At 42.3% G+C, this 26,750-nt stretch overlaps 1 protein-coding gene across 5 annotated transcripts in view; it reads left to right on the top strand.

Annotated features, from left to right (window-relative positions):
* The window catches only part of MAP3K3 (mitogen-activated protein kinase kinase kinase 3), a 73,855-nt gene that overhangs the window by 27,235 nt on the left and 19,870 nt on the right, over positions 1-26,750 (top strand). For all 5 annotated transcript variants that reach the window (XM_032429384.1, XM_032429383.1, XM_032429382.1 and 2 more), the window contains 4 exons: positions 7,533-7,573; positions 13,143-13,242; positions 17,567-17,680; positions 26,456-26,576. In XM_032429384.1, the coding sequence (XP_032285275.1) occupies positions 7,533-7,573; positions 13,143-13,242; positions 17,567-17,680; positions 26,456-26,576 (376 nt within the window). The remainder of the gene's footprint in view (positions 1-7,532; positions 7,574-13,142; positions 13,243-17,566; positions 17,681-26,455; positions 26,577-26,750) is intronic.

Raw genomic sequence — 26,750 nt, forward strand, 5'->3', positions numbered from 1 at the left:
AATAGAATCTTTATTTTTTAAAAAGATTTTATTTATTTATTTGAGAGAGAGAGAGAGCATGAGCAGGGGGGAGGGGCAGAGGGGAGAAGGAGAAGCAGACTCCCTGCTGAGCAGGGAAGCCGACCCAGGACTCGATCCCAGGATCCTGGGATCATGGCCTAAGCTGAAGGCAGATGCTTAACCATCTGAACCACCCAGGCGCCCAAAATAGAATCTTTAATTCCTGTTTCTCTCAAATCTTATCAAACTGGTAAGGCTTGAACAGAACCCAGGGTCTGCTGGGTCTGACTTTGCAGGTGTTCACTAGTGGGTGCTTCAGAATGGAAAAGTTGCTTTCCTCATTGCAGGCACTAGCAGGGCAGAAGTCTTGGCTATCAGTTCTGAAGGAGGAGAATTCTAGGGGCTGTTCCTCCAGTATGGTCAGCAATTGAGCAGACTGTCTTTTGCTTTTACTGTGATAGACCTGGCTCTTCAGGACTTCCTTTCTCTTTCAAGGGTTGTTGATAAGATAGTCTGGCTAGTTTGAAAATAAAACATAAAGCAATACATAAGCCTGATATTTTATTTTGTAAGACAGTTGCTTTACTTATATTTTATATACATATATATATATATAGTTACATTTATTTGTGTGTGTGTGTGTACAGTGGTGGTTTATTAGGCTGCCATAGATAAGCAATATACCATTTAATCATTGATTCATTTAGACACTTACTGAAATGCTCCTGCATGCCAGATAAAATGCAAGGACTGAGAATATAGAAAGAACTAGGGCAGAGAATCTTGCTCTATAATCATCTCTTCCATTCATCTCTTAGGACTTTCCAGAGTCACACAAAATTATTTTCATTGTCCTTTTTTTTTTCTTCTCATTTATTGACTATCTTTGGCAAAATAAGGGCTCCAGTGCCAAAGATGGGGGAGCCATCAAAGATACCTAGCAAACACAGGGAAAAGGAGGTCTATAGAATCAGAGAGGGCACTCAGAACAATGGCTATCTGAGGCCTTTGTCAAGTCAAATTAGTTCACAAACCTTTGTTTAATAAACTCTGATTTTTGTGGGGATTCCTGGGAACTCTGTTGGGTTGCATGTTCATTTGTTGAGTTTAGACTTTGAGAAGGTTATTTCTACTTAAGTTTGGTATCATTGGGACGCCTGGGTGGCTCAGTCGGTTAGGAGCCTGCCTTCAGCTCAGGTCATGATCCCAGGGTCCTGGGATTGAGTCCAGAGTCAGGCTCCGTGCTCGGTGGGGAGCCTGCTTCTCCCTCTGCCTGCTGCTCCCCCTGCTTGTGCTCTCTCTCTCTCTCCGACAAATAAATAAATAAATAAAATCTTAAAAAAAAAAGTTTGGTATCCTTGTTAGTTACTCCCGCACCCCTGCTAAGGTCCCAGATCTGTGCCCCTGGGCATGGCCCTCACTGTTATTTGATGGGCTGTGGACTTGAACTTGTCTAGACCTGAATTTTTGTACTGGAACTTTTTTTCTTAGCAAGGATGGCACCTCTCCTTCAGTTCAATATGTGCCTATAGTCCAGTGTCTTAGACGTACAAAGAAATATGTTCCCTGTACCCTGAGAATCATACAGTCTTACTGGGAAATGAGAAATATATGAAAAAATGAAACTGAGGTGGGGCGCCTGGATGGCACAGTTGGTTAAGCATCCAACTCTTCGTTTCAGTTGGGCTTGTGGTCTCAGGGTTGTGAGGTTGAGCCCTGCATCAGGCTCTGTGCTCAGTGGGAGTCTGCTTGGGATTCTGTCTCCCTCTGCTCCCCCACCCTGTGCTCTCTCTCTCTAAAATAAATAAATAAATAAATAAATAAATAAATAAAAGAAAACTGAGGTAGGATGCAACTATGCCTAAATATATGGTACAGATAGTGAGTGCTATAGGACACCAGGAAAGTGAAAGGTGAACTCGAGCCGAAGGAGTTACAGACTCATTTCTGGAGGAGGTAGCACTTGAACTGTTAAGGAGTTAGGTGGCAAGGAGGAAAGGTGGCACTCCAGGTCGGGTAACTGAATGGTTAAAGGCCTGGGGGAAAGAATGAACATGGCCTATTTCAGGATGATTGGGCTGGAGAGAGCATTCCTGCTGAGAACAGTGTGAGATGCCTAGGTAAACTTAGTGAGCATAAATTCCAGTGGGCTTTGAATGACAGCTGAGAATTTAGACTTTATTCCACAGGTCAGGGGTGTCACTGATTACTTTTTGAACAAGGAAGGGGCATGGTGAAAGCTGTGGTTAAGATGATCGAAACTATAGAACAATGTAGAATGTGTTGAAAGGGATCTGAGAAGTACAGAGGCTCCCTTAGGAATCCAGGGGTGAGGGGAAAGGGGCTCAGTGAGAGAAAGGACAGAGAGAATGAGAGGTGGGGTGCTATATCAGAGGCCTTTGAAGGGAGAATTGGAGGGGGGAGGAAGGAAAGAATCAAGCAGAACTCAGAGGTTTGAGTCTGCAGCCAAGGGAGCAGTGGTACCAATGTGAGAAATGGCAGTGTTGAGAAGGGGACCACTTTAGGAGGTTGGCTGGTACAGACATACATGGAGCCAGGTTGAGTTTGAGATCATAGTGAAAAAAAAAACTCAGATTATGGGTGTGTGTGATTTTTGCAGGTCCACAGTCCCTTATCTGCAATTCTGAAATCCAAAGAGTACTGGAAACTGAAAGGCTTTTTTTTTTTTTTTTTTTGGTAAATTTGTGGCAAAGTCATTTGGCAGCAAAACCTGGCTTGAGTGGATGCAGGGCTATTTATAGTCTTTATTTATTCCACTTATTGTGAGCATTCATACTTTTCACTATAAGAACTAGCTTGTACTGTGTTAACAGAAAAACCCCAAATCTTCAGTGACTTAACACTATGCCCAGTATGGGCAAGAGGAAGACAGTGTTCCCCACAGTCAGGACGCTGGTTGAGGGCGGCCACACTGACCTGGGACATGTGGCTGCCAGGGAAGAGAGCATAGAACTCAGTGATGTTCCCAGCTCTTGGTCAGAACTAGTCATAAAGCCCTAAACTAACTTCAAGAGAGGCTAAGCAATGCAGAGATGCGTGGGGAATACCTGTTCGTATTCTGCCTCCGCCGTGGAGGTGCCGCCCCAGACACCCTCCCCTGGGGGGAGGCACTGCATCATATATGGACATGTATACTGCCTCTCTAAGCCTAAAAAGTGCGCTCTGAAACAGTTTTGGCCCCACAGGTTTTGGCTAAAGGCTAATGGACGTGTGTTAACAGTTACTGAGCACTTACTATGTGCCAGGCACTGTTCTCGTATCTTTTCCTAATTATTTCATTTAATTCTTTTGATAACTCCATGAGATAAATACTGTTACTATTTACACTTTACAGATGAGGAAACTGAGTCACAGATACGTTAGTCAAATTCAAGATCATACAGATAGGAGGTTGTAGAGCCAGGATTTGAAGCCAGATGGTTTGACTCTAGTGTTAACATTCTTAACAACAACTTACCTGCCTTAGTTACGTGGCAGACTAAGGAAGTTTTGCTTGAAAGATTGGGGCTGGTCAGAGATTTGGGTATTTTCTATTTATAAGTTGCCTATTTTTTTATTCCTACTGAAGAGAAGATGTGAGGAAAGGGGAGAAATCCAGAGGCCAAAAGTCCAAACATCAAGGAACAGCCACATGTTGGGGGAGGGGTGGGAGAAGGCCTGAGGAAGAGGAACCAGCAAAGAAGCAGAAGTGGTTAGAGTGGTGGCAGGTTGTCTGGGCTGGGAAGAGTCACAGAAGGCAAGGGAGGAGAGAAAGAGGACTTCGCCACCAGTGTGAAATGTCTGAGAGAGGCAAGGAGAATGGTTGGCAGGAGGAATTGAATAAAGTGATCTTTCTCTGAACTTTCCTTATCCATGGCTTATTCTGGTCAGCCTGACGGGGGAGCTCAGATTTAGGAACTTGGCAGATGTGGGCACACCGTGTGGTACATGCAGGCATCCTGCTCTGGAAAGGCTGTCACCACATCAGAGAAGGGATTCAGAGCACTGGGCATCTTTGTTTACACTGCTTACTAATCACAGGCTTGGTTAGTCTTGAGTAGGAGTGATTTATGGTTTAAGGCAAAAGTTTAATTCCCCTTCTAACTGAATTCACATAGAATAGTGCTTGAATTATGGCCATGATGAAATAAATTTAGTTCCTTCAGTCCCACAAAGGGACAGAGGGGATTCCTTTTTAAGTGCATCAAAGTATAGTGTCCCAGTTTAAGAGCTATTGCTATAAAAAGTTAGATAAAAATCAACAGAGGGATACAAATTTTTTATTTATTTTTTAAGATTTATTTATTTATTTATTTATTTTGAAGGGGAGAGGGAGAGAATGTACGAGCAGGGGGAGGGGCAGAGTCAGAGGGGGAGAGAGAGAATCTCAAGCAGACTGCACTGAGCACAGAGCCCAACCTGGGGCTCGATTTCACGATCCTGAGATCATGACCTAAGCCGAAATCAAGAGTCGGAAGCTCAACTGACTGAGCCACCCAGGCACCCCCTACAATTTTTTTTTTAAATCAACAGAAATAAACTCTAAGGGACTCTGAATGGACTTTAGTTAATACATCAATATTGTTTAATTAACTGTAACAAAAACAAATGTACCATACTAACGTATGATGTTAATAATAGAGGATACTGGTCGGAAGAAGATGTGGGCTGTATCTCCTCAATTTTTCTGAAAATCAAAAACTTCTAAAAATAGAATCTATTACTAAAAAATAGGAATAATGAGAGCTACACCAAGGTGTGCTGGGCTGTGCACAGCCGGAGGTGAAAGACTGTGGTAAGCCACCTGCAGGGACAGACAGGGCTGCAGACTGGCGAGCGCTCACGTAACTCCAGAGCTGGCTGTGGGACTAGAGCGTGTAGGAAGCTGGAGGTGGCATGTCGGTGCACAGCAGCCTGTCATAGGCACTGTGCTTTGGAGGGCCCTTGCCATGCTAACTGCTCAGCATTTCAGGGAAGGAGAAAAAGAAGACAGAAAGCTGCTGTCACTTGCATAAACCTTAAATCCACACGATAACTTTCTCTGCAGCACTGTCCCACCTTTCTGCTCGTGCATGCACGCATGCACAAATACATCCACACATGCATGCACGATAGCACGCACATGCAAGTGCAGACCAGATGGAACACACTGCCTTCCCATTCTACCTCCTCCATCCCTGTCTACTCACAACCTCCCCCAAAGCCTCCACTACTGGTTCCCCAGGCCCTGTACCTTACTTACTACATGACTGGTACCTCAGTCTCCTGGTTCTGACTCCATTATTCCTCCATGAGTTCCATAAAGTAAGATCACAAAAGATCCTTTGATAGTTTCTCCCATTGAAGCCTGCATCTGAGAATAAAATAAACCTCCTCTGCCTGTGAGACACTTAAGTTGTAGCATAGCATGGGTGGTTAAGAGCTGGGCTTCCAGGGTTTGAATCCTGGCTTGCTCTTTAAAGCATGGTGACCTTGAGGGAACTTATCTAACTTCATTGTAACTCAATTTCTCCTGTAAAATAGGGACAATAATAGTATCTGTTGTGAGGATTTGTTTAATTGATACGTGTAACATGCTTAGAACAAGGCTTAGTACACAGTAAATGTTCAATAAATATTAGCTATTTTCATATACTATTAATGGAGAAAGTGGTCCATATGTTACATTAAAGGATGAGAGGGCAAGATCAGGGCTGTGTTTTGAAGAGTTATCACATTGCAGGTCAGGGGAACTTTGCTGTCCACTGTTTAGTGTGTGAACTTTTCAGGGACATGAAGCTCTTTGACCCCCAACTCCACTTTGTCTTTAAAATAATGGGATAGAGGAGCACATTCGTATATTTTGATTCAGTGATTCTCAAGCTGTAGTCTAGGGATCCTTAGGAAGTTCCCAAGAACTTTTCAGGGGGTCCATGAGGTCAAAACTATTTTCTTATTAATACTAAAATGTTACTTGCCCTTTTCACCCTCATTCTCTTAAGAATGTACAGTCGAGTTTTGCAGAGGCTACATGATATGTGTTATCACAACAGATTAAAACCAGAAGCTGACATGAGAACCCAGCTGTCTCCTATTAAGCCATGCATTAAAGAGATTTGTGTACTCTCACTAAACTCTAAAAAATATATAGTTATTTTTATAACAATGTGTTTATGTTAACATGTGATATTTTTAACTGTTTTAAAGTGAATAAAATAAATTTAAATTTTCTGTTTTAATTTCTAATATAGCAAATATCAGTAGATAATAATCTATATAAACAAAAGCTCTTTGAGGTCCTCCATCATTTTTAGAGTGTAAATTAGAACCACCCGTCCAGTTCAGTGGACTGGAAGAGAATTCTAGCCTTCTAATCTCTTGGGAAAAGGAAGTCCTTTATGTACCCACCCTACCTTTGACATTCTGTCCTGTTTCTGTCGTCTTCTCTCTCTGTTCTGTGTTTCTCATCTAAAGATACTCTGGAATCTTCTTTCTTCCAAGCCACAGTCTATTAATTTCTCTTTCTCAGTATACTTTTCATCACTGACTATGCACTCTTTCTCTCCTCCATCTCTATTATTTGTTGGTTTCCTGACAGTCTTACTTTTCTTTTTTCTCTATACCTGTCCTTTTCTTCTATAATATCTCTTCCCTTTTCCTGCCATTTTAAACTCCCTTGAGTCATTTGTTTGCTCTTTACAATATCTCTTCCTCCTTGATTTGTTTCTTAACATTCTGATGCTTCTACTTCCTCCTGTTTCTGATATTTACACTCTACACAATTCTGTTCTTTACCCAGTTAATCCATTTGAATAAATAGTAAGCACAGATATTATATACCATTCCCCTTGCTTGTTACTGATGATACAGAAACAAGATAGACGTTGTTCATGTCCTCCTGCAGTTTATAGGTTACCCATGATGGTCATTTAGGACAAATCTGGGAACAGTTCTAAAGTAACTTGTCCAGGGTTCCACTTTACCCCACTGGGAGTGGTCTTCAAAGGGACATGGAAATCTGTAGCAGCAGCAACCATTCATAGCATGTCTACTATGTATCAGGTGTTTTACTTACATTATGTTGTTTAGTTCTCATAGCAGCTCTGCAAATTAGGTAGGTGTACTGTATACATGGAAAAACTAAGATTCATAGAGGACAAGTAACTTGCTTGTGGACCCATAGCTAGGAAGTATCCATCCCAAGGTTTCTCTTTCTGTTCAGTCACATCAGCCAAGGTATCCTGGGCAGGAGGTGATATGGTGAGAGAAACTCCAGAGCCAGTTGTGGAAATAGAGTGTAGAACTTAGAAATGACCCGTTAGAGCATAGCAGCTGAGCTGGGCCAGCCACTTGGGGATCTTTGTTGCTCCTGAGGTTAGAACTGGAAGGCTCCCGACTCACTGGAAAGGAATGCATATGAGGTGAGAAGCTGGAACAGGAGCCATCAGGGATGTTTGCCTAACGTTGCTAATGGGCTCCCTGAAGCTTCCCTGGGAACGGCAGGATAACACATGCCAGAGAACTTGCTAACCTGTCTATCATTCCTTTGGCAGAGTGACGTCAGAATCAAGTTTGAGCACAACGGGGAGAGGCGGTAAGTCTGCCTTCTGATCAGTGATTGTGTTCACGTGTGCTGAAGTTCTCATAAAGCATTGAGCTTATGAAAGCTGTTTCCCTGGAGTGATCCCTATGGGGTCACTGGCTGAGTGATGGGATTGATTGGGCACAAAAGGGTAATTTTCATCTTTGGTTTGGCTTACCAATTGAATTTTATTTCTAGTCTTAGAATTGGAAGCCATTTCAACTGCTGATGTTTTGCTCTTCTGCTCTTATTCTACTCCTGTGGGGTCCACCATTTTGCTAGGGGAGGGAGGAAGTCAGGACTCCAGCTCTACTCGGAGTTAGGGCTTCCAAACACACTGACACTGTGCCATGAATCAGAAGGAGATTGGGATTCTCCTGTGATGTGGTGCTATTCCTAGCCCAGTAGAGTGGCCCTGGCTTTGTCCACATCAGGGCCAGGTTAGTGAATTGGAAGTTTCTTTATAATGTGTCTGGGTTGGGAAGCTGCATCAAGTCTGTCAGTTGTGAAAGATTTCAGATCATTTGAGGATATAGCAAGAGGGAGTTTTTCAGTCTATACTGAGTATCTTACCTTGTTAAGGAAGTGAAAGTAATGTTACGAAACCCTTCTGTCCTTTCTCCGTTGTTAGTATTTTCGTTTTTTGTAGGAAGTCAAGGTAGAAGTTCTCAGTGGAGAAAAATAGGACTCCACTTAATTTCTCAAATTATTTAAGAAAAACTTATTTTTTTAAAGATTTTATTTTTAAGTAATCTCTATACCCAACATGAGGCTCGAACTCAAAACCCCAAAATCAAGAGTTGCATGCTCCAACAACTGAGCCAGCTAGGGCACCCCTTGAGGAAAACTTCTTTTTTTAAGATTTTTTAAAGATTTTTAAGATTTTATTTATTTATTTTAGAGAGAGACAGCACAAGTGGGCAGGGCAGAGGGAGAGGGGGAGAGAGAATCCCAAGCAGACTTCATGCCGAGTGCAGAGCCTGGGGGCTTGATCCCAGGACCCCAAGATCATGACCTGAGCCAAAACCAAGAGTCAGACATTCAACCGACTGTGCCACCAGGCGTCCCAAGGAAAAGCTTTTAAAAAGCATACAGAACTCTGGTCATGGGATAATTAGAACCCTGTGTGTGCTTGCGTGGGGCATATATGTGCCCAAGTGTGCTTTTCAGTATCGGCCTCCTGCTATGCTGTTCTCTCCCATTGATACCCTCCTTTTTCCTTTGCTTTGAGCATTGAGCATTTGGAAATGTGAAGAGCATACCCATGAGAATCAGCTTCTCCTATTATATAAGTCCCACCAGAGGACCTTAGTGCCTCCAGACGTCGTTAGCACAGGTCCGGATATATGGCTGCTGTTCTCCCTTAAAAAGATCCATTCCCAGGCCTGCAAGGTTGGCAGAGGTTGCCAGGTGGAAACACTATGATCTGCAGAGCCTTAGTCCTGTTGCTGCCATGTGGATTCTAGGGCTCTTTCAGGCCTAGAGGGAGGGAAGTCTTCTGAGCTCTGTCCCAGCTGCCCATCCTGGGTCCTGCCAGTAGCAGGGAAGTTAAATTGTCACTTCATTGTTGCTGCTTTTCACACTTCTGGTATGACTGGGTTTTGGAGGGGTTGCCAAACTCAGAGTAGCAGAGAGTTTTCAGAAGCAGATACAAAATCAAAAGCTCAATTGTGTTGGAGCCTAATTATGCAGTTACGCTCTCCTGAATTCCTGTTCCCAAAGTGGTATGCGGTTACAGTGAGCGGACTTACACTGAGAAAGTGTATGTGTTTAGTTTCAGAGAAGCTGCCAGATCAAAACCACAAATATTTAAGGTGGTCAGGCAGGAATGGCCTTTCGAAGCCCTGAGCAGCAGAGTGTTGTTATCAAGATTTTGAAAACTGTGCATTCTCTTTTTAAGGAGCTGTTTTCAGGAGCCATGGCATTTCACTGTTTGTGTACTATGTGTGGAATTGAGGACTTCATAAAGTTGGTGCAGAGAAGCCAAGTTCAAGCTGCTCTGTGCCAGACAGCTCTGGTTTCATGTGTTTCAAGTTTTAGGATTTTGTAGAGAATATTATTGTGGGCTTTCTTTACTTTTCGCAGGGAATATGGATAGTATCTATCTAAATGTTGTAGGCCCTTATAGAATTAGAATGTACAGAAAAGAGGAAAGAAATAGTGACTTTTTCCATTCATCTATGCCAGGTATCCATTCTGTTTCTCTTTACTTTGGAAGGGTAGGGATCAGGTTCCTAACACTTTTCCCTTTTAGCCCCAGGAGGGCAGAAGAGGAGGACTATAGATTCGAACTCCTTCCCTTTGAAAATCTTCCTGTCTGGACAATGGTGGGGGTGTTTCTCACAGGTGTTAGGCCCCTCTTTGAAGCACGGACTAAAAATGCCTGTTTTTTAGTGTGATGGCAGCAGCTTAGATCTTACCAAACCTGAAAGTCCTGGTTTCTGATCTTGACTTCGGGGCTGCTTTTGGAGGTTTTGAATGCCTCATTGCCAGACCAAATGCAGGAGAATTTATCTGAGTCTGATCCTTTTCTAGCAGTGTACTAGGGACTTCCAAAAGGTCTTCTGGTATTTTATTCAGAAAGACTGTTGCTGGGGTCCTGATGAAGGGGGTATGATTAGCTATTAGGAATTAATGGGAAGCCATTCTCTTAAAAGACTCCAGAAAACGCCTTTATCTATATAAGCCATATCTAGATAGAATCTAACAGTATCATTCCTTGGAACAGTTGATTTGAGGGGAATAAGGATTACAATATGGATGGATTTCCAGGTGGGATATAAACTAATATATTCAGCAATATAATTTCCAAAAATGAAAGGTGGTGATGAATGAAGGAAAAGTTATGGAGAAATTGTCTTCCTGAGATGTTAGGCTCTGTATGAAGGATAGGATAGACTATGGTTGATATCAGTGTGTCCAAAAGAACTTTCTGCTGTAATGTAAATTTATATACCTGTGTCGTCCACTATGGTAGCCACTGGTCACATGTGGCTAGTGAGCACTTGCAGTGTGCTGAGTAAGACTGAGGAACCAATTTAAAATGTAATTTTAATTTATTTGAATTGAACTAGCCACATGTGGCTAGTGACTGCCATATTGAAGAGCACAGTTCTAGATGATGGAATCTTTTTTGCTGCCCACTTATTTGTGCCAACCTGGCACAGAAGAGCATTAAAGCAGTTACCTGATCAGATTCCATTAAAATCCAGTGGCTTAGATCCTCTCTCCTGTGGTTTATTGCTTCTTCCTCTGGTTATACCACTTCCCACTCTGGGGGGAGCAGAGAAGATGTAAAAGAACCACACACTTCTCAGCGTCAAGGAGAGCAAGAACTGTAGAGACTCCAGGTCTTCGTGCTGCTATTCTACCAAGCACTAATCAGATTTCATCCAGTCTAGGCTGCCAAGAGATGAAGCTGGTCTTGATATGCATTTTCCCCCGTCACATTAAACATAACTTCATGTGTTTATTAACCATTCATAATTCTTTGAATTGTGTCATCATATCCTTTGCCTAGATTTCTGTTGGGTTGTTTGTCTTTTTCTTATTGATTTTGCAAGGATTTTTTTTTCCAAGTTTGGTATTTGTTTTTCAGCTTTGTTGATGGCTCATTTTACTATCAGAAGTTTAAATTTTTGGTGGCACCTGGGTGGCTCAGTCGTTAAGCGTCTGCCTTCGGCTCAGGTCATGATCCCAGGGTCCTGTGATCAAGCCCCGCATCGGGCTCCCTGCTCGGCAGGAAGCCTGCTTCTCCCTCTCCCACTCCCCCTGCTTGTGTTCCCTCTCTCGCTGTGTCTCTCTCTGTTGAATAAATAAACAAAATCTTTAAAAAAAAAAAAAAGGAAGTTTAAATTTTTGTTGTCAGGGGCACCTGGGTGGCTCAGTCCTGGGATGGAGTCCTGTGTGGGGCTCTGTGCTCAGTGGGGAGTCTGCTTGAGGATTCTCTCCCTCTTCCTCTGCCCCTCCCCCTGCTCGCATGTGCATGCTCGCTTGCTCTCTCTCTCTCTCAAATAAATAAATAAATCTTTAAATTTTTGTTGTCAAATCTGTCTTCTTCTTGTCTTCTGTATTATGTAATGCTTAGGAAGACCTTTCCCACTCCAATGTTTTTTAATCCTATACTTTCTTCTGTATATATATAGAATATATATATGAGTTTCTTTCTGATACACTCTTTTTTTTTTTTTTAAGATTTTTTATTTATTTATTTGACAGAGAGATAGAGAGAACAAGTAGGCAGACAGGCAGGCAGAGGGAGAGGGAGAAGCAGGCTCCCCGCCGAGCAGGGAGCCCGATGCGGGGCTCGATCCCAGGACCCTGGGATCATGACCTGAGCTGAAGGCAGCCGCTTAACCAACTGAGCCACCCAGGCGCCCCCTTTCTGATACACTCTTGTTTCATTTATCTCTTTGCTTATTTTTGTCTTAAGGATTTAAGTTTTAGAGTATTGGGTTGTACCCATGTGAAATTGCCACTGTTGTATATCAAAAAGTGTTGACCACCAGCAGTACCATATAGTTCAACCTAATATATTCATTAAAACTTTTTTTTTTAAAGATTTTATTTATTTATTTATTTGACAGAGAGAGACACAGCAAGAGAGGGAACACAAGCAGGGGCAGTGGGAGAGGGAGAAGCAGGCTTCCCGAGGAGCAGGGAGCCCGATGCGGGGCTTGATCCCAGGACCCTGGGACCATGACCGGAGCCGAACGCAGAGCTTAACGACTGAGCCACCCAGGCGCCCCTCATTAAAACTTTTTATTATGAAAATTTCAAATACAAAAGTAGAATATCATACTGAACCCTTCTGAACTTGTAATGCAGCTTCAACATTATCAACATTTTGCCAATTTTTGGTATATTTAATTCTTCTGTGTTTCATTCATTTTATATATTTCATCTATCCCCACTTTTAAATTTTGCTGTGATGTTTAATTGACAAATCATTTTAACACCTCTTTGTACAGGTTCTTACTCTACTCTCTATAGAAATTGTTCTTTGAACTGACCTAATGAGTCTCTCTAGAAAAGTGTCAATGTCAACACTACTTATATGATCACATGTCTCGTTAGTTAAGAAAACTTAGGCATATAACCAATTCAAGGGGAATTCCTTTGACTCTGAGGTAGGAAATCTCAATTCTGAGGATAATTAGCATTGAGATTCCTCTGGCATCAGCAATGGAAAAGACCTTTCAAGTCCTGGAGTTGAGTCATTTAGGAGTTAAGACCATGTTTTCAGGAACGCTGCTCCAGTCTCCAGGTTTTCTTCCTAACAGGAGTATTTGGAACCTAGTTTTTAAATCCAGGCGTCCTGCTTTGATACTGAACTGTCATTGACAGATCTAAGTTGAAGTGATAGAACAATGGTTGGGATTGAGCAGTGCTTGTGAGGCTCAGAAGAAGGGTGAAAAAAATAAGGTAGATAGGAGAAGAAAAGAAACAGAAAGGCAAGCCATGTGAAGGAGAAAAGAGAATCCTATGTTTAAAAGAACAGAAAGATAACACTCAGAAGTCCTGACTTTCCAAATCTGACTTTTAAAATATACAGTTAACCATGCTTCCTATTCCTTTTCAGAATTATAGCGTTCAGCCGGCCTGTGAGATATGAAGATGTGGAACACAAGGTGACAACAGTGTTCGGGCAGCCTCTTGATCTACATTACATGAACAATGAGGTAAGAAACTAGATGGATGGTAAGAACATGAACATTGATGAACATTACATGAACAATGAGGTAAGAAACTAGATGGACAGGGAGGGGTGACAGCTGACTACCTTTTTCTTCCTGCTTCATTGAGGATTTTTAGTTTGTTCCTCCAATATCATCTGCAGGCTTTCATTTTCTAGAGCCTCTTTTCTTAATTCCAATCATTCTGGGATTTGTGGTTTTTACTACATGGGAGATTATAGCTGTTTCCATTCCACTGCTCATTCAGTGCTGGTAGCTCTAATACTCCATGGTGGAATCAGCTATGTACCAGGGTCAGGGCTTATATTGTCTCTTTTACGTTTTGTAGCTTATCTTTTTCTTTCCAGCACGGCCTTAACAAGAAGCAGAGGTTTAGGAGGGGCTGGAAAGGTGTGGAAAACTGGTGGGTAGTTCTTTTATTGACAGTTATAAATGCTGGATTCTTCTCTCAGAGTTTAACTACCAACTGTAGCTCCTTTCCAAAGTTAGCACCTACACAAGTGATTTCTTTAATTCTTCTCCTGCCCCCCTCTAGTCCTTATTTTTTCATACTTTGAATATCACCCAGGAAGGAATTCTTTTGAATGTCAGTTACTTGGCTGCTTTCCCAGCTCCAGGAAAGGTACAAGAGGCTACAGTCTGCTTGGGCTGGTGCCTTGCATTAATGTGAGAGGCAGTGTATTGGTGCCTAGGAAAGAGACGGTGCATAAAAAAGTGCATCTTGAGGAAATTGAGTTAGAAGGCAAGACAGCAAAGCCAGGCAACATCCTGGCTCTTTGAGAAACTGGTCCTTACTGTGTAGTTTTGTTTTATTGGTTGAAGAGTTAAGAATCTCCTCCATAAAGCAACCCAAGTGTCCATCAATAGATGAATGGATAAAGAAGATGTGGTGTATACAGTGGAAATATTACTCAGCCACAAAAAAGATTTGCTATTTGCAACAACATAGATAGACCTAGAGGGTATTATGCTAAGTGAAATAAGTCAGACAGAGAAAGACAAATACCATATGATTTCAGTTATATGTAGAATTTAAAACAAAAGAATAAATAAACAAAAAGCAGAAACAGACCCATAAATACAGAGAACAAACTGATGGTTAGCAGAGGGGTGGGGGTGGGGAATGGGTAGAATGGGCGAAGGGAAGTGGGAGATACAAGCTTCTAGTTATGGAATGAATAAATCATGGGAATTAAAGGTACAGCATAGGGAATATAGTCAATGGTACTGTGGCAACAGATGGTGGCTACACTTGTGGTCAGCCCAGCATAATGTATAGACTTGTTGAATCACTGTGTTCTATGCCTGAAACTAATGTAACATTATGTGTCAACTATATTTGACAAAACAAAAGAACAAAACTGGTCAGCTCAATGGGGATTAAAAAGCACTTCTTCCATGGTTTGGGGCTGAAATCTATAGAAGCTGAGATTTGTTGACTAAAAACTCCCTGGTCCCCGTTACACAAAATGTACAGCTACAATTGGATATATTGCTAAATAGCTAACAAAAATAAGACCATCTGATCTTTTGTGTTTTGGACAAATTTTAGAAGTACTGCAAATTTGGAAAATAAACCACTAACTCTATAGTTAATAAGTAATGCAGATATAAGTATTTCAAAGTCTGTAAACTAAAACATTTGAAATATAGGATATGAGAGGTGCCTGGGTGGCTCAGTGGGTTAAGGGTTCGACTGTTGATTTTGGCTCAGGTCATGATCTCAGGGTTGTGAGATCAAGCCCTGTGTCAGTCTCCACGCTGGTGTGGAGCCTGCTTAAGATTCTTGCTCTCCCTCTCTCTCCCCATCCCCCCACTGGCAAATGCTCTCTCTCTCTCTCTCTCCCTCTCTCAAAAAACAAAACAAAACAAAACACAACAGAGTATGAGAACCCAAAAGATATAAATGTCAAATGCATAGAACTTTTAAAAATTGCAGCTCAAGCTTCAGGCACTAAATAAGAAAGCGAGGCCAGAGAAAGCCAGCTAATCAGCATTAAAGAAGGTGTTCCTCAGTGAAGACTTTTCTGAATGACTTAGTACTCGTTTCTGTTTCCGTTAAGAATTCCACATGTCCCAAAATCCATCTTCAAACTCTTTTGCCAATAAAGTGACTGCCCAGAATGTTAGTCATTCATTTATTCATTTATGCAGATATTAATTCTAAGGCCAAACATAAATAATTGTCACTAATTATTTTAGATCACGGATGTCTTTCCATACTCTGCTAATGTCTGTGACCAAGAGTTGACTGTTTACATTTTATTAATTTAAAATCCCTCAACCTCTTTTTCATTTCTTTGCCCTCTAAACCTTGCCCTGTCAGGGTTTGAGAGCCACAAATGAGAAATCTGTTGAGATTTTATTTTATGTTTATCTTTTTGTAATAATAGCTTTATTGAGGTATAATTCACCTACCATAAAATTTACCCTTTTAAACGGTACAATTCAGAGGTTTTTAGTATATTTACAGACTCGTATGACCAACACTACTATCTAATTCCAGATACCCCAAAGAAAAGGCCTGTACCCATTAGCAGTCACTTCCTATCCCCTTCTCTTCTCAGCCCCTGGCAGGCAAACACAAATCTACTTTCTGTCTCTCTGGATTTGCCTATTCTGAACATTTCATATACATGGAATCATACAGTATGTGGCCTTTTGTGTTTGGCTTCTTTCGCTTAGCATAATGTTTTCAAGATAATAATATTCCATTATTTGGATAAACCACATTTTGTGCATCCATTTATCTGTTGGTGGATACTTGAATTGTTTTCACCTTTTGGCTATTATGAATAATGCTGCTATAAACATTTGTGTACATATTTTCATATGCACATATGTTTTCAGTTCTCTAGAATCCATACCTAGGAGTGGAACTGTTGTCTTATAGTAACTGTATGTATATATATATATATATATTATATATATATATATATATATATATATATAAAGATTATTTATTTATTTATTTGACAGAGAGAGAGATCACAAGTAGGCGGGCAGGCAGGCAGGCAGAGGGAAAGGGAGAAGCAGGGAGCCCGATGCGGGGCCCAGTCCCAGGAGCCTGAGACCATGACCCAAGCCGAAGGCCCAACCAACTGAGCCACCCAGATGCCCCTACTCTATGTATATTTTACATTCCTACCAGCGACGTAGGAAAGTTATAATTTCTCTACGTCCTCACCAACACTTTTTATTTTCTGGGTTTTTGTTTATTTGTTTTCTAAATTATAGCCATCCTAGTAGGTGTGAAGTGGTATCTTGTTGTGGTTTTGATTTGCATTTCCCTAATGCCTATGACATGGAGCATCTTTTCAGGGCTTATTAGTCATTTGTCTATCTTCTTTGGGTAATGCCCGTTAAAAGAATTGGCTTATTTGTCCTCTTACTGTTGAATTGTAAGAGTTCTTTGTATATTCTGGATATCTAGACTCATACCATACATTTACAAAATTGTAGTTTGTTTTTTTTTTTTTTTTTTAAAGATTTTATTTATTTATTTGACAGAGAGAGACACAGCGAAAGAGGGAACACAAGCAGAGGGAGTGGGAGAGGGAGAAGCAGGCTGCCCGCGGAGCAGGAAGCCCGATGCGGGGCTCGATCCCAGGACCCTGAGATCATGACCCGAGCTGAAGGCAGACGCTTAACGACTGAGCCACTCAGGCGCCCCTACAAAATTGTAGTTTGTTTAAGTTAAAGTCTACTTCTTTTATTTTGAAGAAATAAATTCTTTTAAAAAATAATTAAAAAAATAAATATTTTATTTATTTATTTGAGACAGAGAGGGAGAGAGACAGAGACAGAGACAGAGAGCATGAGCAGTGGAGGGAGGAAGAGGGAGAAGCAAACTCCCCACTGACCAGGGAGTCCGATGTAGGGCTCGATCCCAGGACCCTGAGATCATGACTTGAGCCGAAGGCAGACACTTAACCTACCGAGCCACCCAGGTGCCCCAAAAGAGAAAAATCTATAGAGACAGAAAGTACATTAGTGGTTGCCTGGTGCTACAGGTGGGAAGAGAGAATGACTACAAATGGGCACAAGATCTTTTTGGAAAAATGGAAATGTTTTAAAATTGAATTATGGTGATGGTTGTACAACTCTGTAAATTTATTAAAGATTATTGAATTGCACACTTAAGGAAAATAAAAAGAAAGTATATGGTTTCAATTAATTTTAAGACCCCATAGTATCCAATGAAATTGTTTTCTATCAATATTATTTTTTTGTTGTGTATTTTGCTTATTTTTTAGAAACTAACAATTTTCTTTTATATGATTCTCTTTTTCCGTGTCCTGTGTCACAGCTTTCCATCCTGCTGAAGAACCAAGATGATCTTGATAAAGCAATTGACATATTAGACAGAAGCTCAAGCATGAAAAGCCTTAGGATATTGCTGCTGTCCCAGGACAGAAACCATGTAAGTAGTGCCTATAATGGCTGGTAGCTGAAGACAAAACTTGCTGTCCTTCAGAAGTTTACCTGGCTTCCTTGACAGAATTTTGTGCTCCTCAGCTGCTATTAAAGCAAGCACATAATGGGGGCGCCTGGGTGGCTCAGTCGGTTGGGTGTCCAACTCTTGATTTCAGTTCAGGTCATGATCTCAGGGCTCTGGGGCGACGGGCTCCATGCTCAGCAGGGAGTCTTCTTGGGATTCCCTCTCTCCCTCTGCCCCCCCTTCTCTCTTTCTAAAAAAAATGAAGCAAGCACATAAGTGCAGCCCAGCCCACTGTGTCAATGGCCAGGAAGCACTTTGCATGTGATTTCAAATAATAATAATAATAATAAAATCTTTAAATAAATAAAAAAATAAATGGCCAACGTGAGCACCATTCCATCTAAACTCTCTCCTAGTATGGTGTGTTCACTGTCCTCATGCAGCAATGTCAGCTGTCCACAGCTGGCTGTTTTCAAGCACAAGGAAAAGAAAGAGTGCCAAGAAACCTTAAAGAACATGCATCTCAAGAAAACTGGTGCAGGAATTGGTGATTAGAAGACAGACCCAGAGGGCGCCTGAGTGGCTTAGTCGGTTTTGCATGCGAAGTCAAATCATCCATGTTAAAGTTGCAACTAAAGGTTACTTGGCTTGTGGCATGGGATGAAGGAAAACATATATGATAAAAGAGAAAGTCCTTTTTCTCTATATTTATGTTATTTCAATTTGATTTGGACCCCAACGAGAGAGATTCGATGAGGGTGGAGATGCTGATTAGCAAAGGCTGCCAAGAATTTGAGACTATCATGTAAACCTCTCACAACTCCTCAGCAACCATGCCTGTGTCTTGTGACACATGTAGGAAACAAACTTTTCCTTCTTTTCAATGGAAAAGAGGCCATGGAATGGAGGGCCTCTTGTAATTTACCAGCTGCTGCCTTACCAAATGGCAGGCAATCGACAGGGCCCGCCAGAAGTGAGGAATTAACCCTTATGTAGCTGCTTCTCCTAAAAGGTCTCTGGAGGCCTACGTTTCACAAGAATGATTGCAATCTGGGTCTGTCTTCTTTTTTTTTTTTTTTAAGATTTTATTTATTTGAGAGAGAGTGAGCACAAGTGAGGGGCACAGGCAGAGAGAGAGGGAGAAGGAGACTCCCCACTGAGCAGAGAGCCCGATGTGGGCTCAATCCCAGGACCCCAAGATCATGACCTGAGCCGAAGGCAGACGCTTAACCGACTAAGCCACTCAGGCGCCCCCTGGGTCTGTCTTCTAATCACCAATTCCTGCACCAGTTTTCTTGAGATGCATGTTCTTTAAGGTTTCTTGGCACTCTTTCTTTTCCTTGTGCTTGAAAACAGCCAGCTGTGGACAGCTGACATTGCTGCATGAGGACAGTGAACACACCATACTAGGAGAGAGTTTAGATGGAATGGTGCTCACGTTGGCCATTTATTTTTTTATTTATTTAAAGATTTTATTATTATTATTATTATTTGAGACAGAGAAGAGAGAGCACGAGCATGGGGGAGGAGCAAATGGAGACGGAGAAGCAGACTCTGGCTGAGCAGGGAGCCAGATGTGAGGCTCTACCCCAGGATCCTGGGATCATGACCTGAGCCGAAGGCAGGTGCTTAACCAACTGAGCCACCCAGGCGCCCCCTGACCATTTATTTTTAAAGAGACATATTGGGATTGGGCTGTCCTGAGTAGAGGGAGGCACAGGAGAATGCAGTTAGGAGGCCTCAGAATAAAGAAGACGTTTTCTAATATTACAGAAGTGTCCTTATGATTGAGGATTGGTCTTCTCTGTCCAGATGTGACTTTTTTCTGGATATGTTTTGGGAAGTATTCTGAAATAAAATATATACCTTATTATTTTATTTCTCTCTTCAAGTTACTCATCTGCTCCTTATAGTCCTTCTTTATTGCCTATTGTAGAGGATTTAAATGCAGCCTAGCATCCAGGGTTTATTACCAACTACCCTTCTTTCCAACTCCCCGGTCTCATCTTTCCACATTCTTCAGCATACTCCCCCCATTTTGCAGTTCTTCCTTATTGCTCTTTGCCATGGCTATCACCCTGTTTTTAGGATCTAGCTTGACTTACCTGCTACAGTGTCTTCAGTGTTTTTGACTGAGGCCAGCTTGATTATTCCCTGTTCCTTTAGTTATTGGATATAATGTGCACACTATTAGTTTATAGATTGCTTAGTAATTGCCCTCTAGTTGTTGCGTATTTGTAAGTTTTACCCCAAAAGATTATTAAGCTCCTCAAGAGCAGGAGCTGTGACTCATTGTTTTGGGACCCTTCCCCACCCATCTCTTAAGAAAACACAGTGAATGCTTCTTGATTATTAGGCAAAAGTCAAGCAGAGATCATATTCAGCAAACCCCTTCTATACAGAAGCAGCTAGAATTGGGGTTTGGTGTAATGGCGTAATTGCTTGACTGGGAGCTAGCACCCTTGATTATGATCCCTCCATTCCCTTGATGAGAAGGTATAGACAAGTGGTTCTTTACATCCACTTACCCATCCTTTAAGGGGTGCACATGGCTGCAGATACTGCCGCAACACCCAAGCTGTTTGAAAGATGACCACCTGACCTCTGATGCCCATGACATTGCATTAGCTGTTGCATAAAATAAATGCCATATTGATGCCTCTCTAAGGACTTATATTTTAAAAAATTACTGTAATGTCAGTATAACTTTTTTTTTTTAAAGATTTTATTTATTCATGAGAGACAGAGACAGAGAGAGAGAGAGAGAGGCAGAGGCAGAGGGAGAAGCAGGCTCCCTGCTGATCAGGGAGCCCAACGCAGGACTCAATCCCAGGACCCCGGGATCATGACCTGAGCCGAAGGCAGATGCTTAACCATCTGAGCCACCCAGGTGCCCAGTATAACTTTTTATAAAGTTTTAAAAAGAGAATTATTGGGGCATCTGGGTGGCTCAGTTGGTTAAGCGTCCGACTCTTGGTTTTGGCTCAGGCGTGATCTCAGGGTTGTGAGATCGAGCCCTGCTTTGGGCTCTGTGCTCATTAGGGAGTCTCCTTGGGACTCTCTCTCCCTCTCCCTCTGCCCCTCCCCACCACTCTCTCTCTCAATTAAATAAATAAATCTTTAAAAAAGAATTATCCTATGTAATCCTATCACTGTAACACATTGATTGATTGATATTTACCTGTGCCCCTGCAGTTTTTGGCCATATGTATACATACTTTAAATGTTGTCATGGTAGTCATAGAATTTTCTAATTTATTTTTTCACTTAACATTGTCATGCACATTTTGCTATGTTAATGTGCAATCTTCGTAATTATAATTTATAAAGATGCATAATTTCCTAGAGTGGATATACTATAATTTAATTAAATAGCCATTTTTGTTACTGTCGGGTCACTTAAGCTGCTCCAACTTTTTGCATTTATAAAGATTTACATTTAAGACTAGCAGTGGTAATGGTGATGATGAAACCTTTCCTTGGGAATTTCCTCAGCTACACTTCAGGCTTCTTTTTTTATATAAAAAGATTTTATTTATTTGAGGGGGAGAGAGTAGGGGGGGGGCCGAGGGAGAAGCAGATTCCCCACTGAGCAGGGAGCCCAACGTGGGGCTCAATCCCAGGACCCTGGGATTGTGACCTCAGCCGAAGGCAGACACTTAACCAACTGAGCCACCCAGGCGCCCCACTTCAGGCTTCTTAATAAACAAAAGTATCATGATCCAGACTTGCTGTGTGCTCAAGAATCCCACCTTCAGAACAGTGCTTCTCTAACCCTCTGTGATGAAATACTGGTTTTATTCTTTTAATTTCCGGTCTGCTATGGACCAATTCTTTTTAAAACACAAAAACTGAAAAATGAAATGGAAAAATGAGGGACATACAAAATACAAGACTACAGTTCTTATTGCTAGAGTTGATAGAAAGTCACTCTGCCAAATTGCCATAAAAGTCTGTAAAGAGTTATTTTCCGTATCTGTATTACCTTCTTGAGGATTGTTAGGCCACTGGTTGTTGCTGGGTCCCAGCCACACAGAACGTACTTGAGTGCACTGCTCCTGGATACCATAGCACCTGCTTCATCTCCAGCTGATCACTGGCAGCCACTGAGTTTCTCTACTGAGTTTCTTCCATTTTTAGCGATCTATTGCCTCATCCACCTTTTGTTATACCTTCACTTCCCTTCTTATTCCTGTTTTTAAATGTGTGGTCTCTTTCTTCTCTTTGAATTCCTTTTCTACTGATCCTTCTATGACAGATTCTAATCTTTCCTCTGTCTTTACCCCTCACCAGGGTATATGTCATACCCCTCCTACCTCACCTGGCCACGGCCATGTCTTAGGCTTCAATATTGTTCTTACCTGAGAACTCTTGGAGTTTGGTTATCACAGAGCCTCCCTTTAGTCTGAAGAGCCTCTCTCTAGTCTTGCTTTCGCCTGCCATTTTAAGAGACTTCATCATCTCCTTCAGTAGTTCTTGCTGCCTTAGGCATGTGCCTTGGACCATCAACTCTTAGTTTATTCCTATTACAGACTTCTCTAAGCATGCGTGCATTTAACTGTTAGTTTATCTTTCCGCTCTTGACCTTCTTATAACTTCCTAGACCCAGATTTTCCACTATGTTAAAATAATCTCAAGCCTGCATTCTTTTGTCACTTATATCTGAATATGATAAAAACTAAATACCCAGCCACCTTAAACTGAATATGGCATTTTGTTTCGTTAGCTCAGATTCTCCCTAACAAAAGTAAACTTCTAATCTTCTCATCCAAATGTTGCCCACTTCCCAAATATTCCACCAATGAGTTTGATGCTATCTTGTCTACTATTTAAGTTCAAAATATCAAGGATATTCTAAAGAGTAATTAATTCTTTTCAGTCTTACTAAAATAATGGGGCAAGTGCAGGAAGATAGGACCAAAGTTGTTGAGTACAATAGCTTCAGTCTGGCCCCTGTTTAAACATAACACCTTACACCTTTTGTCTCTCATTTGATTCTTGCAACTTTGAGAGGTCCAGGGTAGGCATCTGTTCTCACCAGTCTACACCTGGGGAAGCTAAGACTTAGGGTCACTTGCCCGTGGTGAAGCAGTCAGTGGTGACAGAGCTGGTCTAAAGTCCAGACGTTCTGACTTGTAGTTCAGTACCCATTAGTTACCTTCCTGGAAAGGGGTCTTAGAATTATTGTAGTCCTTGGAAGACCTCCCCCAGGTTCCTCCACAGTTTATCAGAAGCAGAACAGAAAGTATAACGTTGCCCATGGGGAGAAGTTGTGCGATGTTGTGTCATTCTCTTTCCCACAGCTCAGAGGGTAACTGAGCTAGAAAAAGTCCAAGGGAAGATGACATTTTCAGGGGGTTAGGGTCACTTTTATATGTGAATAGCCAAAAAAGCCTGGGACTCTTTAGTCCGGAAAGGCACCCTAAGCTGTATATATACAATCAAAGTCTAGGAAGCACTGGAGAGTGCGGATAATGAGAACATTTAGTCACCTTATCTCAATTTGGATGAACCCTTTAGATATTGGGGGTTATCTTAGAAGAAGAAAACACAACTGTCATAACTATTATAGTCTTCTGTGCAAAGTCTCTTGGTGCCATCCTTGAAGCAAAAGACTGGTGAGATCCACGGGGCCGTTTCTCACCTTACGTTCCCATGAACCAAACTGAGGCGCGCGCGTGCACACACACACACACACACCTTTACTCCCTGCAGAGTTGAACCCACTTGTTCATTTTGTCTCGTACCACCAAATCTTTTATAAAGATAATCTGAGTCCACTCTTGTGACCACTTTTTCTGCTGATCTCCTAGCTTCCAGTCACTGCAATCTTTATGGACATGGTTCCCTGGTAACTTTTCATGTTGTTTGTGTCAGCCACACACACTGCTACCTACAGAGTCCTTTGGTGAGGTTTACATTGAGTAGTCAAATGCCACCTTCTGTTTGCTATCTTTAGAACATTCTGCTGGCCACGCTTTATACTTTTGGGCTCTCCTTTCACTCCCCTACAGTCCCCTTTTGTTTTTCTTAGCTCCACCTTCCTCCTTCCTCTCCCACTTGTAAGTTGTGTTCAAAGTTCCCTGAATCCTTGCATGAACCTCATTTTTGTTTACCATGCCATTCTCTTTTATCCCATTAAATCAGGGTTTTCAGACTTGACTGAATATTACAAACACTTGGGGAGATTTAAAAAATACCAGTTCTTGGGCCCCATCCCCAGAGATTCTGTTGTAGGTGGTGTGAGGTGTCTGAAGCCCCATAGGCAGCTCTCATGGGTGGCCAGGGTTGAGAGCCGTGACCTTAAATTGAAGTATGACTCTCCTCCTAAGACCTTGCTGCTCAAAGTGTGGTCCATGGACCAGCAGCATCAGCACACCTGGAAGCTTGTTAGAAATGCAGATTCTCAGGGCACCTGGATGGCTTGCTCAGTCGGTAGAGCGTGTGACTCCTGGTCTTGGGGTTGTATGTTCAAGCCCCACATTGGGTGTAGAGATGACCTTAAAAATAAAATCTTAGGGGCACCTGGGTGGCTCGGTCAGTTAAGTGTCTGCCTTCGGCTCAAGCCATGATCCTGGGGTCCTGGGATTGAGCCCCATATTGGGCTCCCTGCTCAGTGGGGAGTCTGCTTCTCCCTCTCCCTCTGCTGCTCCCCTTGCTTGTGCTTTCCCTCTCTCTCCTGCTCTCTGTCAAATAAATAAATAAAATCTTAAAAAAAAAAAAAAAAAGAAATGCAGATTCTCGGCCCCATCCCAGACCTACTGAGTCAGAATCTGTGCTTTAACCAAGGCCCCAGGTGATTTGTGCACATTAAGGTGTAAGAAGCCCTGCTTTGAAACCTCCACTGATTCCCTTCCTCTGTTTTCCAACCTGTTGCCATAACTTCAGCCTTTTCTTCTACAAACTGATGCTCATGTTGGCTGTGGAACCTACTTTCCTGTCTCAGCTCTTAGAGTTTAAAATTGAGTTTAGAGCGTATGTTCTTTGGTACATTTCAAATTCATGTTGCCTAGATTTATGGAATTCTCACTATGTGTAAGGCCCTGTGTGCAAGCAGGTGTCCTCAGGGGGCTCATCATGTGGCTCTTCTCTTTCCAATTGCAGGGCTGTGGCCTTTCCTTGCCCTTCACTGGCCTGCGTCCCCAGTATGTGGCTTTGACTGTTTTTTCCTTTCTGACTCTCAGCAGAGAGCTATTGCACATCGGAGGCTTCAGCAAGAACATTCCACTTCCCCTTGGTTCTGACTTCCCGTTAGAGCAAGACAGTTTGTAAAGACAGCCCTGCATGTGATAAAGTCTGGCGTGGAGAGACCAGAGGAGGCTGCTTGGCAGCTGAATTCACCCCTGAGAGCGGGAAGCTTTTTTCCTGGAGGACAGGATATAGTTTGTTTAGGTTGGACTTTCTTTTCTTATGTGAGGTAGAAGAGCTAGAGAAGCAAGTCGAAACTTTGCCCCAAGTTATTTAGCACTCCTGACCTCCCATTCCCACTCTCTGTAGTGCTCCACGTGCTTATAATCATATCCCGACATCACTTGCTCACTGCCCACCTTTGGTTTTCAGCTTTCTCAGTGCAAGGGACCCCTTTGTTGCTTTGATTTTTTTCTAGGGCTCACTTGGTGGTTTGTCTGGAACAGTGCAAAAGTGAGGGTGCATGTGGTAAGGTTGCTAACCCCGTTCTGAGGTCCTTGATCTCTGGCAGAATGGTACCTAATGATAGCCTTTCCCAGATGAACACAACCCTGAGGTAATTTCACATGTAAACCCTGGTGATAGTAAGCCACTGAGATTTTGTCTTAATTTGGGGGGAGTGATTGTAGTTGGGGTAGAAGCAGCACATCGAGCTACTTTTAGAAATATGTTTATCAACCAGAATTCTCTTGGGCAGGGAGGTTGCTGTCATTCTCTATTCTGACCCCCCGCTCAGCAGGTGATCTCACTGCTGAAATAATTTCCTATTTTTCCCAAGCTCTCTGGAGAATTTTATTTTATTTTATTTTATTTTATTTTTAAGATTTTATTTATTTATTTGACAGAGAGAGACACAGCAAGAGAGGGAACACAAGCAGGGGGAGTGGGAGAGGGAGAAGCAGGCTTCCCGCTGAGCAGGGAGCCCGATGCGGGGCTCGATCCCAGGACACTGGGATCATGACGTGAGCTGAAGGCAGACGCTTAACGACTGAGCCACCCAGGCGCCCCTCTCTGGAGAATTTTATGAGAGGGTATTTACAACTTACTTTTCTGTTTGACATATTATTATAGGAAAACCTGTTATTCCTCCATGCCCGGGTCATCACCTCTTAAACTGGGACAGTGGGTCTCAGTGCTCCAATATCAATGAAGCTGTAAAACTACCATGAGGAAATAGTGGTTTGCCAAGACAGATGGAGGAGTGAGCTTTGGGGGAACACTGGGTACCTCGTGTATTGAAAGTGTGAAGGCAGGGGCGCCTGGATGGCTGAGTCAGCTAAGCTTCTGCCTTCGGCTCAGGTCATGATCCCAGGGACCTGGGATCTAGTCCCGTGTTGGGCTCCCTGCTCAGCTGGGGGGTCTGCTTCTCCCTCTTCCTCTACCCCTCCTCCCTGCTTGTGTTCTCTCTCTCTCAAATAAATAAATAAATATAAAAAAAAAAAAGAGAGAGAAAGAAAAAAAGAAAGCGTGAAGGCAGCTAAGAGCATGAGGAGTCTTACGGAAGGGCACGTGGGCCTTTCTTGGCCTGCCTGCCTAAAGATAGCTCAGTCTTTTCCTCTTATCTTACAGACCAGTCCCTCTCCCCATTCCGGGGTGTCCAGGCAGGTGCGGATCAAAGCTTCCCAGTCTGCAGGAGATATCAATACCATCTACCAGCCCCCTGAGCCCAGAAGCAGGCACCTCTCTGTCAGTGAGTATTTCACCCCTTTTTCCTCTCTCATCTAATTTACCTGCCCATGTTTTTTAAAAATTAAGTATTTATTAATTTAAAAGCCATCGTCAAACATTTATAGACTATTACTCTGTGCAAAATAATCCTCTATGCCTTTATTTGGGGGGAAGGGATAGAGAAATGACTGGGATG

This window comes from Phoca vitulina, unplaced genomic scaffold, assembly GCF_004348235.1.
Source record: "Phoca vitulina isolate PV1807 unplaced genomic scaffold, GSC_HSeal_1.0 scaffold41, whole genome shotgun sequence".
NCBI classification, from domain to species: domain Eukaryota; kingdom Metazoa; phylum Chordata; class Mammalia; order Carnivora; family Phocidae; genus Phoca; species Phoca vitulina.